The sequence below is a fragment of the Hemiscyllium ocellatum genome, chromosome 10 (assembly GCF_020745735.1).
Source record: "Hemiscyllium ocellatum isolate sHemOce1 chromosome 10, sHemOce1.pat.X.cur, whole genome shotgun sequence".
NCBI lineage: Eukaryota > Metazoa > Chordata > Chondrichthyes > Orectolobiformes > Hemiscylliidae > Hemiscyllium > Hemiscyllium ocellatum.
Genome location: NC_083410.1, coordinates 20,593,387 through 20,607,086, shown reverse-complemented (window position 1 = coordinate 20,607,086; position 13,700 = coordinate 20,593,387). Strand labels below are relative to the sequence as shown.

The following is a 13,700-nucleotide window of genomic DNA, read 5'->3' as shown; positions in this document are numbered from 1 at the left end:
ATTACATGGCTGTTGACTTGTGCTTTGACACTCAGTCAGCAGAAAAAGGCAATTATTAGTAGATGGAACTGAGGCCGTTTGAATCCAGAAGTATTCCTGTCAAGATTAGCAGAAAGGTCAGACTTCCCCCTCCGCCCTTGAGAATGAGCAGTAAGCCTTGGTATTTCTGAAATTGTAGAGAAAAGCTGGGGAACAGACCTTCCTCAAGACTGGCAGAATGCCAGTGCCTTCGTCGGGCTGACAAGGGCTTCATTTTCCAGTGATTGTGATTAGGTGGGAAGTGGGGGCTCTCTGTGAGACAATTGCCTGCACTCCTGCAGCTAAAGCCAGCTGCCTTATCCCTTCGGCACAATCCCAGAGCTGTGGGAATAACATGCACTAATGTCAATATTAGGAGCTGGCTCATGACCAGAGGTCTCCTGGCACCTCACCTAAATAAACAGCAGCATAAAAGCAGCGTAAATTGCCTTAATTAAGAGTTTTAAATCTTGTCTTCAACTTCAGGTGTGGCATTTGTGGCTACGCCAATCCAGATACCTGTCAGTAAAAACCCACAGCAGTTTTGTGGCAGTGCCCCTCCTCCCACCCACCCTGTCAACTTCATTCCTTTCTGCATTTATTTTCTTCAAGCCCCACCTTCTCCCCCTCTGTCCACTGCAGCTGGCTCCTCCTTTCACCTCAGGCTTTCCATACCATTTTCAGCTCTCACTACATTGTTACGGTAGATATATAGTAGTGGAACTGGTTAGCAGTGAGAGTCCACTCTTTGAGATTAAATTTCGCGTAAGGAAACCATCTGGTCAGATCAGACCACACTGAGCTCATCTGTGCAAAGCTAGGAACAGCAGGAGGCCATTCACGCTCTTGAGTCTGTTCTGCTGTTCAGTCAGAGCATGGCCGACCTGTGCGCTGCTCCCATCTGCCTTAACTCCATAAATATTTAACAGAGAATTGCACACGGAGGCTATTTAGCCTGTTGTGCCTGCACCAGCTAGTATCAATCTCCTGCTTTTTGTCCATACCCTAGGGCAGGAGATTTTTTACATCCAAATAATAATCCAGTGCCCTCTTAAATACCTCCTTCCAGCTTTAGTTCAAACAAATCTCACTCAGATAATTCATCTCAGAGTCTCAGCAATAGATGAGTGGAGACAGGCAGTAGGAGGCAGTCTCGGTAACAGAGTGACTATTTAGTCAAAAACTTTTCTCAGTGTCAAATACAACAGCAAGATAGGGGAACAATTTTGTTCGCGCTCAAACAGTCAAACAGCTTGTGTCAGTGGCTGGGAAGCAGCGTTTGTGTTTGTGGGCGCTGAATGAAGAGTAACTGTGCGCGAGGTATAAAGGAGAAGTGATATTGGGTGGGTTTTAAGTGGTAAATAATTTTGAGAGGCGTGTAAGTGAAGAGTAAAATCAAATGGAGTGTAAAATCAATCTTCTACCCAATGGACTTTCCAATCTGATATCAGCCCATTGGATCCAAATCCACAATGTTTTTTATTGCTAACTGGTGAAAAAAGTAAAGGCCTGATGCTGGCAAATGGGATGAGGTTAATTTCGGATATCTGGTCAGTATGGACGAGTTGGACTGAAGGCTCTGTTTCTGTGCTGCGCAACTCTATGACTCTATGTGAAATCATTGATTGAGTGAGTTCCTTTGTCACGTTTTATGTCAAAGAGTTCTACATTTCTGCTACCTTTTGTGCACTGAAATATTTTGGAATGTCACTTGTGGGTGACCTGGCTCTGCTTTTCAGGTTTGATCTGCTTCTCCTGGATGCCCCTCCAACAGTAAAAGGATTCAAAACTCAGCCTGAGCCAAACCATAAAACCCTCCATCAAATCACCCCATTTGGCTCCTCCATTCCAGGAACTGCAGGCTGAGTTTCAATAATCTGTTGGGACTAAAGAGCTAATTTGTGGTTCTTAGGCAGCACCTGACTAAAGAAGATTTAATCCCTTTGACTGAGCAAGGTCAAGTAATGGGCACTGGAATCAGCAAAGCAGGGACTCTGGGATTCTCATAATCACATAATTGTTACAATATTTGAGGAGGCCTGTGGGTTGATCATACCTTCTCTCACTCTCTCTCTTTCTCTCTCTCTGTACCTCTCTCTCCCCCAATTAGTAATGTGCCTAGTGTCATTCCACACTCCCAGTCTTCTCCCTTTAACCTCTGTCTATTTTTCCTCTTTAGTTAACAATCTAATTCAGTTTGTAATTCCTTGATAGCTTTATCAGATTCCTGAGCATCGCGTGCCATGTCCCAGTTTAGAAACATTCTTCCTGATGTTATTATTGCTTCTTTTGCCAATTATCACAAACGTGAGCCCTATCATCCTTGATTCTTTTCCCATTTCCCTTATCCATTCTGCAACCCATAATAGTGCATTAAATATCAGCAATCAAAGGGAGAGCATGTTGGGTTAAATGGTTAAGTTTAATGGAATATTGGAGTGGGTATAAAATGGGTTGCTGATTCACTGTTGCCCTCAGGATGATGATCAACCTTGTTGTATATGTGTGACATCACCAGTAAGTCATACACTCCCTGTTCACAATCTGTCTGAACCAGAACTTGACAATGTCACAAGAGAGAGGAGTGCTATAGGGAGACTCCAATCCTAGATCAAGACGATAATAAAGAGTCAATGGAATGTGGTCAGCCAGTGTTCAACTAGGGACCATGGAACAGTTCAGGAAAATTAAAGCTGGCACAGACTTGATGGGCCGAAAGGCCTTACTCCTTGCTGAAAACTTCTGACTCTGTGACTCCATGTGCCTACAAATTCAGGAGATCTGCTCCTCGTCATGCCCCTTGGGAACTTCTGATTCTGTAGTTAACATTTCTGATTTCCTCTTTGATCCTTGTTCAATCCTGAACAGGACTGCAGACCTGTTCTAGCTGCAGCTGAAATATGTTACTAATTCCTTAGGAAGTGGTCAAATTGGACCAGTTTGGACTAATATAGAAAAGATGTGAATTTGGGCTCAGGATCAAATTTGCTGCATCTACTTTCCTGAGGCTTGCACGGATAGAAAAGGTCCCGTCAGTTTTGACATGGTAATGAGCTCTTTCTCCCTATCCTGGGAACTTTCCTCTTCTTAGAAGTAAAAACAAGTGGTGGAATGGTTCCTTTGATCATTTTAGTTGGCTGCAGTACAGTCTCACTGCCTTTTTTACCTAAAACTGTCAAGGAAGGAATTTCAAGCCCATAATGGTTACATATAGTGTGTGGTCTGTTAATATTTGAGAAATGGGACAATGAGTGTGGGTAGGGAATCCCTTGGTGGTTATTTACCTGATCAATAATCTACAACCTCAGAGCATACGGGATTTTGATCAGTCTCAATTACTGTCTGGAAGACGTAAATTGTTATATCTACCGCAGGCAAAAGTCTTCCTGCTTTTCTTCCATATAAAGTGCTTTTTTTGCTTTTGTTTTTCGTAAGCAACAGTGATGTTAAAGTGTGCTGGATTATTCCTCCATTCCCTTGAGATAGAGGCTCAGCCATGACCATATGAAGGATATTATTAAGCTGGAGAGGGTTCAGAAGGGATTTACCAGGACGTTACTGGGAATGGAAGGTTTGAGATTTAAGGGGAGACTGGTTAGGCTGGGACTTTTCTCACCAGAGCGTAGGAAGTTGACGGCTGACCCTACAGAGGTTTATAAGATCATGAGTGGTGTAGATAAGGTCAATAGCAGGTATCTTCTCCCAAGATTGGGGGATTTCTTGACTTAAAAAAGACATATGAGGCAAATCTTTTACACAGAGAATGGTTTGTGTGTGGAATGAACTTCCTGAGAAAGTGCTAGGTGCGGGTACAGTTACAACATTTAAAAGACATTTTGATAAGCATGTGAATAAGAAGTTTTGGAGGGATATGGGCCAAGTGAGGCAGCTGGCACTAGTTTAGTTTGGGATTATGGTCAGTATGGACTGGCTGGACCAAAGGGTTAGTTTCCACGCTGTGTGACTCTACGTCAAATGGTGGAACGGGCTCTTGGGGACAAATGGCCTATTTCTGCATTTAGTTTCTTTGTTTTCCTATACCCTTCCTAGATGATGGATTAGCAATTTGTAAAACTGCCTCTTTAACACCAATGGCAAATTATTTACTTAGTATCTTTAATCACAGGGACATTGTGAAACAAAGTAAGACTTCAACCCACATGGGTTATCGAGGCAGTTGGTCAAAGAGGTGGGTTTTGAAGGGTGTTTTAAATAAGGAAGATGAGGTGGAGGAGTTAAGGGAATAAATACCATCACTCAGAGCCCTGGTAACTGAAGGCACAGTCACCATGTTGAGTCTGGGAAGCAAAACAGCCAGAATTAGAGAGTGTAGATATTTGGGAGGATTGTGGAAATTATGAAGGCGGGGTGGGATGAGGCTGTGGGAGATTCAGCCAAATGGATAAAATTTTTAAAACCATAATGTTGCTTGACTAGGAACCAGTATAGCATGTCAGGCAACATCCAAGGAGCAGGAGAGTCTACGTTTCGGGCATGAACCCTTCTTCAGGAATGAAGAAAGTGTGTCCAGCAGGCTAAGATAAAAGGAAGGGAGGGGGGACTTGGGGGAGGGGTGTTGGAAATGCGATAGGTGGAAGGAGGTCAGGGTGAGGTGATAGGCTGGAGTGGGGGTGGGGTCAGAGAGGTCAGGAAGAAGATTGCAGGTTAGGAAGGCAGTGCTGAGTTGGAGGGATTTGACTGAGACAAGGTGGGAAGGGGGGAAATGAGGAAACTGGAGAAATCTGAGTTCATCCCTTGTGGTTGGAGGGTTCCTAGGTGGACGATGAGGCGCTCTTCTTCCAGCCGTTGTGTTGCTATGGTCTGGCGATGGAGGAGTCCAAGGACCTGCATGTCCTTGATGGAGTGGGAGGGGGAGTTGAAGTGTTGAGCCATGGAGTGGTTGGGTTGGTTGGTCTGGGTGTCCCAGAGGTGTTCTCTGAAAACGTTCCGCAAGTAGGCGGCCTGTCTCCCCAATACAGAGGAGGCCACATCGGGTGCAGCGGATGCAGTAAATGATGTGTGTGGAGGTGCAGGTGAATTTTGACCTGCTGCGCTTTTCCAGCAACACATTTTCAGCTCTGATCTCTAGCATCTGCAGTCCTCACTTTCTCTAGGAACCAGTATAGGTTAGTGAGCACGGTATGTGAGGGTGTTGACACAGGACTGGCTGTGATGTTAAGAAACAGGTAGCAGAATTTGAGATGACCTCAAGTTTACAATGAAGGGAATGTGGGAGGTCAGCTGGGTGTGCATGGAATGGATATGTCTGAGGTAATGAAGGTCTGGGCGAGATCCTCAGCAGCACATGAGCTGAGATAGGACTCAGTTGGATGATGTTACGAGGTGAACAATAGTGGCCTCAGAGAATATGAGATAAGAAGTTGTTTTGGGATCAAATAAAACACCCACCGTACAGTACTGTTCTGTTCTCTGAACTCAGTGGAGGATATGGAAGGTTATCTCTCCTGAAGCTAGTTTGGAGACACAATGAAAGAGGGGAATTATTCAATTGGAACGATTGGAGGGCACCGCTGCCTTACCACCGAGGCCAGTGGATCATTTCCCACTGCGCCATCAATTGTGGTCCTCATGGACAATGTTAGTGGGCTCTTCAGGGTCTTATAGCCTCACTACTGGAGTCCCACACTGCATCTTCAATGCTTAACCCCACACCACACAGTGGAGTGCATTATCTGAAATCCCTCTCATGTTGGCTCCTGAAATAGACCATGTCGTGAAGGAAAAGAAAGGTTTGCGTTTGGGTAGAGCCCTCCAATCCCCCCCAAGCCATTCTAGCGTGGTTCACAGTTGAGAGTGTGATGCTGGAAAAGCACAGCCGGTCAGGTAGCATCCGAGGAGCAGGAGAGTCAATGTTTTGAGCATTTTCCTGATGAAGAGCTCATGCTGTGAATGTCGATTCTCTTGTTTCTCGGATGCTGCCTGACCTTCTGTGCTTTTCCAGCACCACACTTTTCGACTCTGATCTCCAGCATCTGCCTCACTTTCTCCCAGTGTGGTTCACAGCAAGTTAAGACCCTTGGGAGTGGAATTATTGTTGGAACTGTTGGAATGTGGAGTCAGTTACGTGCATGTAAAGCTCAACCAGATACTTCTGTTTGAGGGGCTAATTGATGAATAAATGATTACACAGCTACAATCGAGAAATCCCCTCCTCTTGTCTGCACAAAAGTGGCAGCCTAGACTTTGTGCTTCAGGCCGGGGGTGTCCTGGCTAATACATGCCCCTCAGCTGACACCAAAAGATCATTCATCTGTTTTTCTATCCCCCCACCCCACTCACAATCCTTGCTCTTGCTCAGCCATGTGCAGTGGGATAGTGATGTTTATGCTGCCAGGCTCCCTCTGCCCCCAGGGCTCCCTCTTGCTGTCCCATTTTGGTTCACTCTTGTGAATTCCCACGTCGCGCCCCCTCCCCCCGAGCAGACTCTGCTGTCTCGCAACCTGCAGGTCAGGGGTCAGGGGCCAGCAGATGTGTTTGGGCTGCATCTGGAGATCCATTTGCTCCCCCCTTGACCCTGTTTACGTCTCCACTTTTAGTCTCACTGAGACGCTGGAGCCACTTCACAGCAAAGAAGAAAGATGATGTGTGAACGCCTCACTGAGAGTTATAATTCATGTCAGTGAAAGTGCCATTGCAACGTGACACCGTTTCACTGCTGAAATGAGCCAGATCCCCTTGTGCGTTTTATGTTTAAGATTGCACAATCTCCCATCGTTATACTTTCCAGACAATCCTCTTTGTCAGCACTTTGATGCTTTCCCTCCCCCCGACTCTTTGTCCTGATGATGCAGTGTTCTCCGATGAGCTGCTCAGGTACACAACTGCCCTGTGGCTAAAGGTAACCCCTTGCACTGAAAGGACTCGGGCTTCTCCCAGCCGGCCTGCTTTCGTCAAGATGCTGAGCTTCTCCTTTCCGCCTGCTTGTGGCTACATAGCTGACTGTAGAGTAATCATAAATGTGGAGCAGTACGGTCAAACTCCAACATATTGTACAACCTCGACGTTCTCCAATAAGCCTTTTCGGCAGAATTATTCATGAAAAGTTTTAACTCCAGCTTGCATTGCATTGAGTACCTTAGGACAGAAAATGCCCTGAAGTACAACACTGTCTGAAACAGAACGATGGTCGAAACCTGGAACAAATGTGCAGGCCAGAACAAGCTTGAATAGGAGTTTTGTTGAGTTTGGTTTAGCTAACAAATGGTGGTCATCCATAGCCAATGGCAGGCTCTGTTGACAATAACATGTTTGCTTTTTAAGAGCAAGCACAGTTTCTGGGTTACTGTGAATGGAGCTCTCATTTGGAACATTCATGTTAAATTTTCTGCATTCTTTTCTTTGATTATTAACCAGCGGTTGCAGTAAAGATGTACCCCCCCCCTTTGGTGAGAGCAATCCCTGCAGCAGGAAGGATAGACAATAGGCTGCTCTTCTAGTGAATGTTTCGGGATATCATTGAATGATGTGGAGTGGTAGAGAGCAGTCTGACTGTGGAACACTCGGGTACACTTTACTTGACCTCAGTCTTCATTGCCATGTGGCACCTCAGAAAGAGAAAGTCTCAGGTTTAACTTAAAAAGGGGCTTACTTATACCTCCTAACCTGACAAAACATTTCTGCCATGCCCCTGAGAGATTTCTCAACATTTTATATTGATGGAGCTTTATTAGTTATTCAATTTATAAACCCTAATCCTTCCCGCAGGCACTTTTGAAATAAAAGGGAATAGATAAAATTACATTTTCAAATGCGCTGAATTATTCATTAAATATCAGTCAGGTTCTCCCTGAGCCTACTCATTTTCCTTTGTGGCCCCATAGCTCCCATCGTCTTCCCCATTCAAACAGAACAGGTTGGATAGTTGATCAGGTACACTATTACGATGCAATAATACTTGCAGAAACCAGAGTCCATCATATTCAGTGTTAGTTCGAAATATCTGGAGTTATGTTAACATTACGAGTTTAGTTTCAGGTCTGACCTTTGCTCTGAGACCTTCACATGACAGTCAATTCGACCAGCTGATTGTGATATCTGCCTCCCTCCCGAGCAGTTTACTCTGAGTAGATCCTGTCCTTCACAGTACGGTTTATTAATTTTTTTATATATGTTTCCTGGAGCCAGGCTGATCGTTGTAACATCTTATTTGCAGATGTCGACGAATGTGCAAACAGCACGGTGTGCGGCACTCATGGATTCTGTGAAAACACAGCTGGGTCCTTCCGCTGTCTCTGTGACCAGGGCTTCCAGGATCTACTGGAGGGGCAAGGCTGTGTGGGTGAGTTCCTGTTCTTTGCCAAGTAATGCTTCAAAGGCTGAACCATGGACTCTGTTCAGACAACCTGCAGCAGGATCGGAGCACATTCCAGGGATAACAGTGAAGCTCAATAGCTAAAGAATGGATGGATAGTGTGTGGTTATGTGTGATCACCAGACTGGAGCACAGAGAACAGCAGCATCAAAGTCTGAGAGAAGATACTAGGCTTGCACTTTTCTCAGTCATTTTAATCCGTGGTGCTCCCTTGAGATGGTAGAGAGCGTGTCCACGTAATACACGACAGCTTTCATACATGGCTGCAGCTAATACTGCAAACCGCAAAGACTGAAATTAACTTTCTAAATGTAAATACTAAATACCTGGAAATATTAAGGGAAATAAAGCACTCTGTACATTCTGTACAAATCACAGATAGCTGCAAGGGTCTATCAGTTTTTACTGAAAACACTGAATCCATTCTTATGAGTTTAATACTAAGCTCTAACTAGCAAATAATTCCACTTATAATCTGCGGTATTCTGCTTTCACCTTCAATTTACAGTAAACAGTCCAGAAGGTCCTACCAGAAATTATATTACACACAAATCTCCTCTCAACTTATTTCACACAAGAACCCATTCATTTATCCTTCTATTCCCAACCATGTGTTCATCTAGCTTCTCCCCCTTATCTGTTTGCTCGATGTCCGTGGGGTGTCATACACTTGGGTGGAATCCAGCTACAGTTTTCCGAAATGGGGCTTCCGTTAACTGTGACCCACTTCACTGGGGTCTTCCTTTATTTTGGAAGCCATTTCCAGGGAGGCCAAAGAGCCAGATGCATGTATTTTGCTCACGGCCTGTGGATGTCGCTGACTGGGCCAACACTTATTGCTCACGTCTGGATTAACAGACTGGACTAGCCTCCTCTCAGTTGTCCTAGTGATTAGGCATTATCTGATTGTGAAAAGTGTCACTACTGAGACTGATCCCATCCTCATCCAAAACCCACAAGCCCAATGGGGAGCATTGGATAAGCATTATTATGACAGATTGCCCTGTCTGATAGAGAGCCCTTTGTTGCTCCCTCTTCCAAGCAGCCTGCCTCCCGCCATCCAGGTTTGAGATCCAACCCTTGGTTTCTAGGAGACTTGAAGCTGAAAAAAATGAGAAAAGGAGAAGATTTTGAAGAGAGATATTGGACTTGGCGAGGGAGATTGGAAACACTTGTTGGAAGTGGTGCAATCTAATAAGCCATCTTAAAACCACAGTAATTGAATACTTAAGGAGAAAACGAACCTGCTTATTAAACCTAAAGTCGGCAATAATTTGTATTTTGCTGCAGCTGCAGCCATAGCTCGTCAAATGGAATTTATTTCCTGACATTTATGAAGCAGAATTAATCAAACGTGAAAGCAGAGTTTATTTGTAAAAAAACAAAAGAAGTGAAAGCGTAAACCTATAAGGATAAAATTCCAAATCTGGAATGGGGAACTGGTTGACTAGAGTATCTGCTGCCGGAAATACTGTCTGGTGCTGGATACGCACACTCGCTGCTTGGAGTTTGATAAAATACCTCCTTAAGCAAAAAAGCTCTGTAGACATTTGGCCTGTTTTGCAGACTAGTTTTTTTTTGAAAAATTGCTTTCACTGGCCAGTGTTCTTCGTTCTGTCAGGCAGTGTATATCTCAAGTGAGAAATCCCAGTGCTCCAATTTCATTCTGAAACATAGTCTAACAGGCTGTCCATCACTCCCCAGTCTGTGTGTCAGTGCACAAACCACAACACCTCGTTCCTTTAGTCAGTATGATGGATTGGCACACACGTCATCAATCACATTTACAGCATGGAGGTTCCACCGTAGAAACTTGTACTTTACGCCCACCTGGCACAGCGGACACTGAGAGTGGGACTCATGATCTGTAAACAGGCTGGTCTGAGGCGAGGGATGTGGCTCGATAGGACAAACAGAAAAAGACCAAGTCACCTGCTGGAAGTCTGCAAATCGACTGAAGATGCTCACAGAGAGGAGAGACATTTTACACAGCTGCTCTACTTGTTGTAAATCTCTGCATTAAACATTGCCATTTCTGGGTGGGGAAAAGCATTTATTTAGGGAACTGAGAGCAATGTGGAAATGTTTGTCATAATTTGAAAGATGGAGCTGTGTGCAGCAAAGATTTATAATGAGTTGTAATTATTTTAAATTAAAATTATTAGCATTACTGTATCATTAGGTGCAAGCTTAATATTAGTATCGTAGTAGCTGCTGCTTCCAGCCTTTAAGTCGTGAATCTTTGCTCCTTTATTGATACCATTGAAACAAATTAAACTTATTGAAACCTATTAAAACATATGCCATTCTCAAAGAGCTTGACTGGGTAGGTTATCCCCCTTGTGGGAGAATCTCAGACCAGAAGGAATACTCTCAGAATAAGGAGTTGTCCATTTATGACAGGGATGAAGAGGAATCTCTTCTCTCAGAGCGTAGTGAATCTGTGGAATTCCTGACCACAGAAGGCTGTACAGGCTGACTCATTAAATATCTTTAAGACTTGAGGGAGACAGATTTTTAATTAGTAAGAGAATTGAGGGTTATGGGGGGAAATGCAGTTTAGCCATGATGCCATTGAATGGTAGAGCAGATTTGATGGGCTCAATGGCTCACTCCAGCTCTGACACCTTAGTTCATTGGGGTACTTGTATTTTAATTTTCCTCTCTATACATCTTCTGAGCTAAATTCCACCACCCACCCCCAACTTTAGATAGGTTGTCTACCTAAAGTGAACCCAAACTCTATTGCTCTCTTTGTGGCATGTAACATGCACATTTCAGAAGTGAAGTTAACAATCACACAACACCAGGTATAGTCCAACAGGTTTAATTGGAAGCACTCTAGCTTTCGGAGCAACGTTCCTTCATCAGGTGATAGTGGAGGGCTCAATCCTAACACAGAATTTATAGCATGGTGTTGTGTGATTTTTAACTTTGTACACCCCAGTCCAACACCGGCCACCTCCAAATCATTTCAGAAGCGATGTAAGATAAACTGCTAAGGATTTCTCACCCATCAACAAAGTGCTCAGAATAGCTTATTTATTGCTCAGTTGGTAAACTCAGAATAGTGGGACTTAAAGCTGTAATTCTAAATCCTTGCAATCTCCTGCTGAATGTTGTTGGCTTTACAAATAAAAGGCCTCTTGAGCGGTATTAATCTTTAAAGAAAATAAACACTGGAGTGGATTTCCATGGAATAAGCAGCAGTGTGACCTTTTGGGCTCAGCAGTTTCTATCAGTGGTATCTTCATTCCCATTTATATGATAAACTTCCTCACATTTTCCCACCCATTGCACGGTGTTACAGAACCTGAGTGAGGGGACAGGGAGACAGCCACTTCCTGGGCATTGGCATACACTGCCAGGAAGTGTGCAAAAACAGCGAGGGGTTACGTTTCCTGCCTCCCCTTCCCTCTCATGATGTTGCCACCTCTGCCAGCATGGTGGACTCCCTCACATGATCTGACTAAGTTTATGTTCAACGTGTGGGAAACTGTAGATATGTGAAATTTAAAAAAAAATCAATATCCCACATGAGTGTACAAAGACAGCAATGCTTTGTAGTTTGATCATGCTGTTCAAGGTGGACAGATTGTTGTATCTGTGAGCTGGACTAATACACAGCCTCTTAAGGACCCAGAGGACCTCCCATTGTCATACACCTATTTAGCATCCACATCATCCTCAGGTGGGAATATGGTGGGCCTTCGACCCATCTAGTGTGTCCTGTCCCTCTATTAGATCACTACAGAGAAAGACCCGAATTCATTGCATCATCCCATATTTCTTATCTTTCAAAGCCTTCCCTTTACAAAATTCTCTCAACTTCAGTTTTGAAAATTGTCATTGGCCCAGCAAACTTCTAAATTTGATGTGACTTTTTCTCATCATCTAACTCTTACAGCTGGTGAATCCATGCTGCCTCTTCCAAGATCAATATACCTTTCCTGAGCTGCAGTACGCAAAATTTGAACAAAGGTCGCTGGAACAAGGGTTTTTTCTCCACAGATGCTGCCAGACCTGCTGAGTTTCTCCAGCTATCTGTGTGTTTTGTTTTAGATTTCCAGCGTCGGCAGCTTTTTATGTGTATTTTTTCTCTCCAGTTTGGACCTGACTAAGAATTTGGTCAGCAGAAGTAAGACTTCCTCACCTTGGCCTTGCAAACCCATTGGGATAAACTGCAACACAACCACCATTTTGCTTTTTGTTCACCTATGCACCAAGATATATAAAGCTCAGGAACAGGAGTAGGCCATTTGGCCTTTCAAGCCTGCTGTGCCATTCAGTAAGATCATGGCTGTTCTCACTACAGTCTCAATCCTGCTTCCCTCTCTGTTCCCCATAATCCCCCATCACAACTCTCTTGACGATGGGACACGGACAAACAAATCCCTGGAGATATTCAGGCTTGGCACTTTCAAACCCAAAGTGGATGAACCCACATGCCTCCACATGGAACTCGTTTCTTGCATAGTTTTAAATCAATCCTTGAATTGGCTCTGAAGAAAATGGAACAAAAATGATTGGGTTTAATTCTTTTGTGTCAGGATTGACTTTTGCTTGGCACCACCAGTGACTTTAATTTTTTTTTGTATTCTTCTCTGTGGAAAGTTCTGCTCAATAAACAATGTATCAAATTAGTCTCACGGGGAATCAAGTTAGTTTGTTGGTTGTAATGCTGGACCTGAAAGCAGAGCCCAGAGCTTTTCTCAGTGTGCTGTGAAGATGATTGAGGATAAGGTTTGGAATTCAAGTCCGTAAGAATGCAATTCAAGTGAGCTTCACTTGGAATTCCGTCAGCTGTTTGCTTCAATAGGGGGCACTTGGTGCTGACAAGGTCACAACATGATCCATTGCTCCATTGCCCCAAGTTCTTTGTGACAAGCCCTTGGGTAGAATTTAATGTACCTGTGATGTTTGAGCTGCTGATTTTGAACCTTAATGCTCACCTCCCCACCTAGTTGTGACCGTGAGCTCAGGGATGGATGGGAAGGTTTCGAGCTGGGCATCTGCATGATTTTAGGTGTCTGTCTCCCCCCAATCCCTGTTGAAAGCACACCTGTAAGAGCATGTAAACCCCGCCAGTGCATTTTGTGCTCAGTCCAGGTTGTGGAGATTAGATTGAGGTTCATATCTCCTGCAGAGCATTCCAATGACACGCAGTTTGTGGAGGTGTGACCTTGATGCAGATGATATTATTTGTTTAATCTTGATTAGAGTATGTTAGGAACAAATCTTAGTGCTATGACGGTGCTGGTATATGTTTAACCTAAAGAGACATGTGCTGGATCTGTATTTTATGCATTCATAGAATTGTGACAGTGTGGAAGCAGGCCATTCGGCCCAC

The 13,700-nt window shown here is 44.1% G+C and overlaps 1 protein-coding gene across 5 annotated transcripts in view; it reads left to right on the top strand.

Annotated features, from left to right (window-relative positions):
• Positions 1-13,700, top strand: part of ltbp1 (latent transforming growth factor beta binding protein 1) — a 371,964-nt gene that overhangs the window by 271,229 nt on the left and 87,035 nt on the right. For all 5 annotated transcript variants that reach the window (XM_060831324.1, XM_060831322.1, XM_060831326.1 and 2 more), the window contains one exon: positions 8,192-8,317. In XM_060831324.1, coding sequence (XP_060687307.1) covers positions 8,192-8,317 — 126 coding nt within the window. The remainder of the gene's footprint in view (positions 1-8,191; positions 8,318-13,700) is intronic.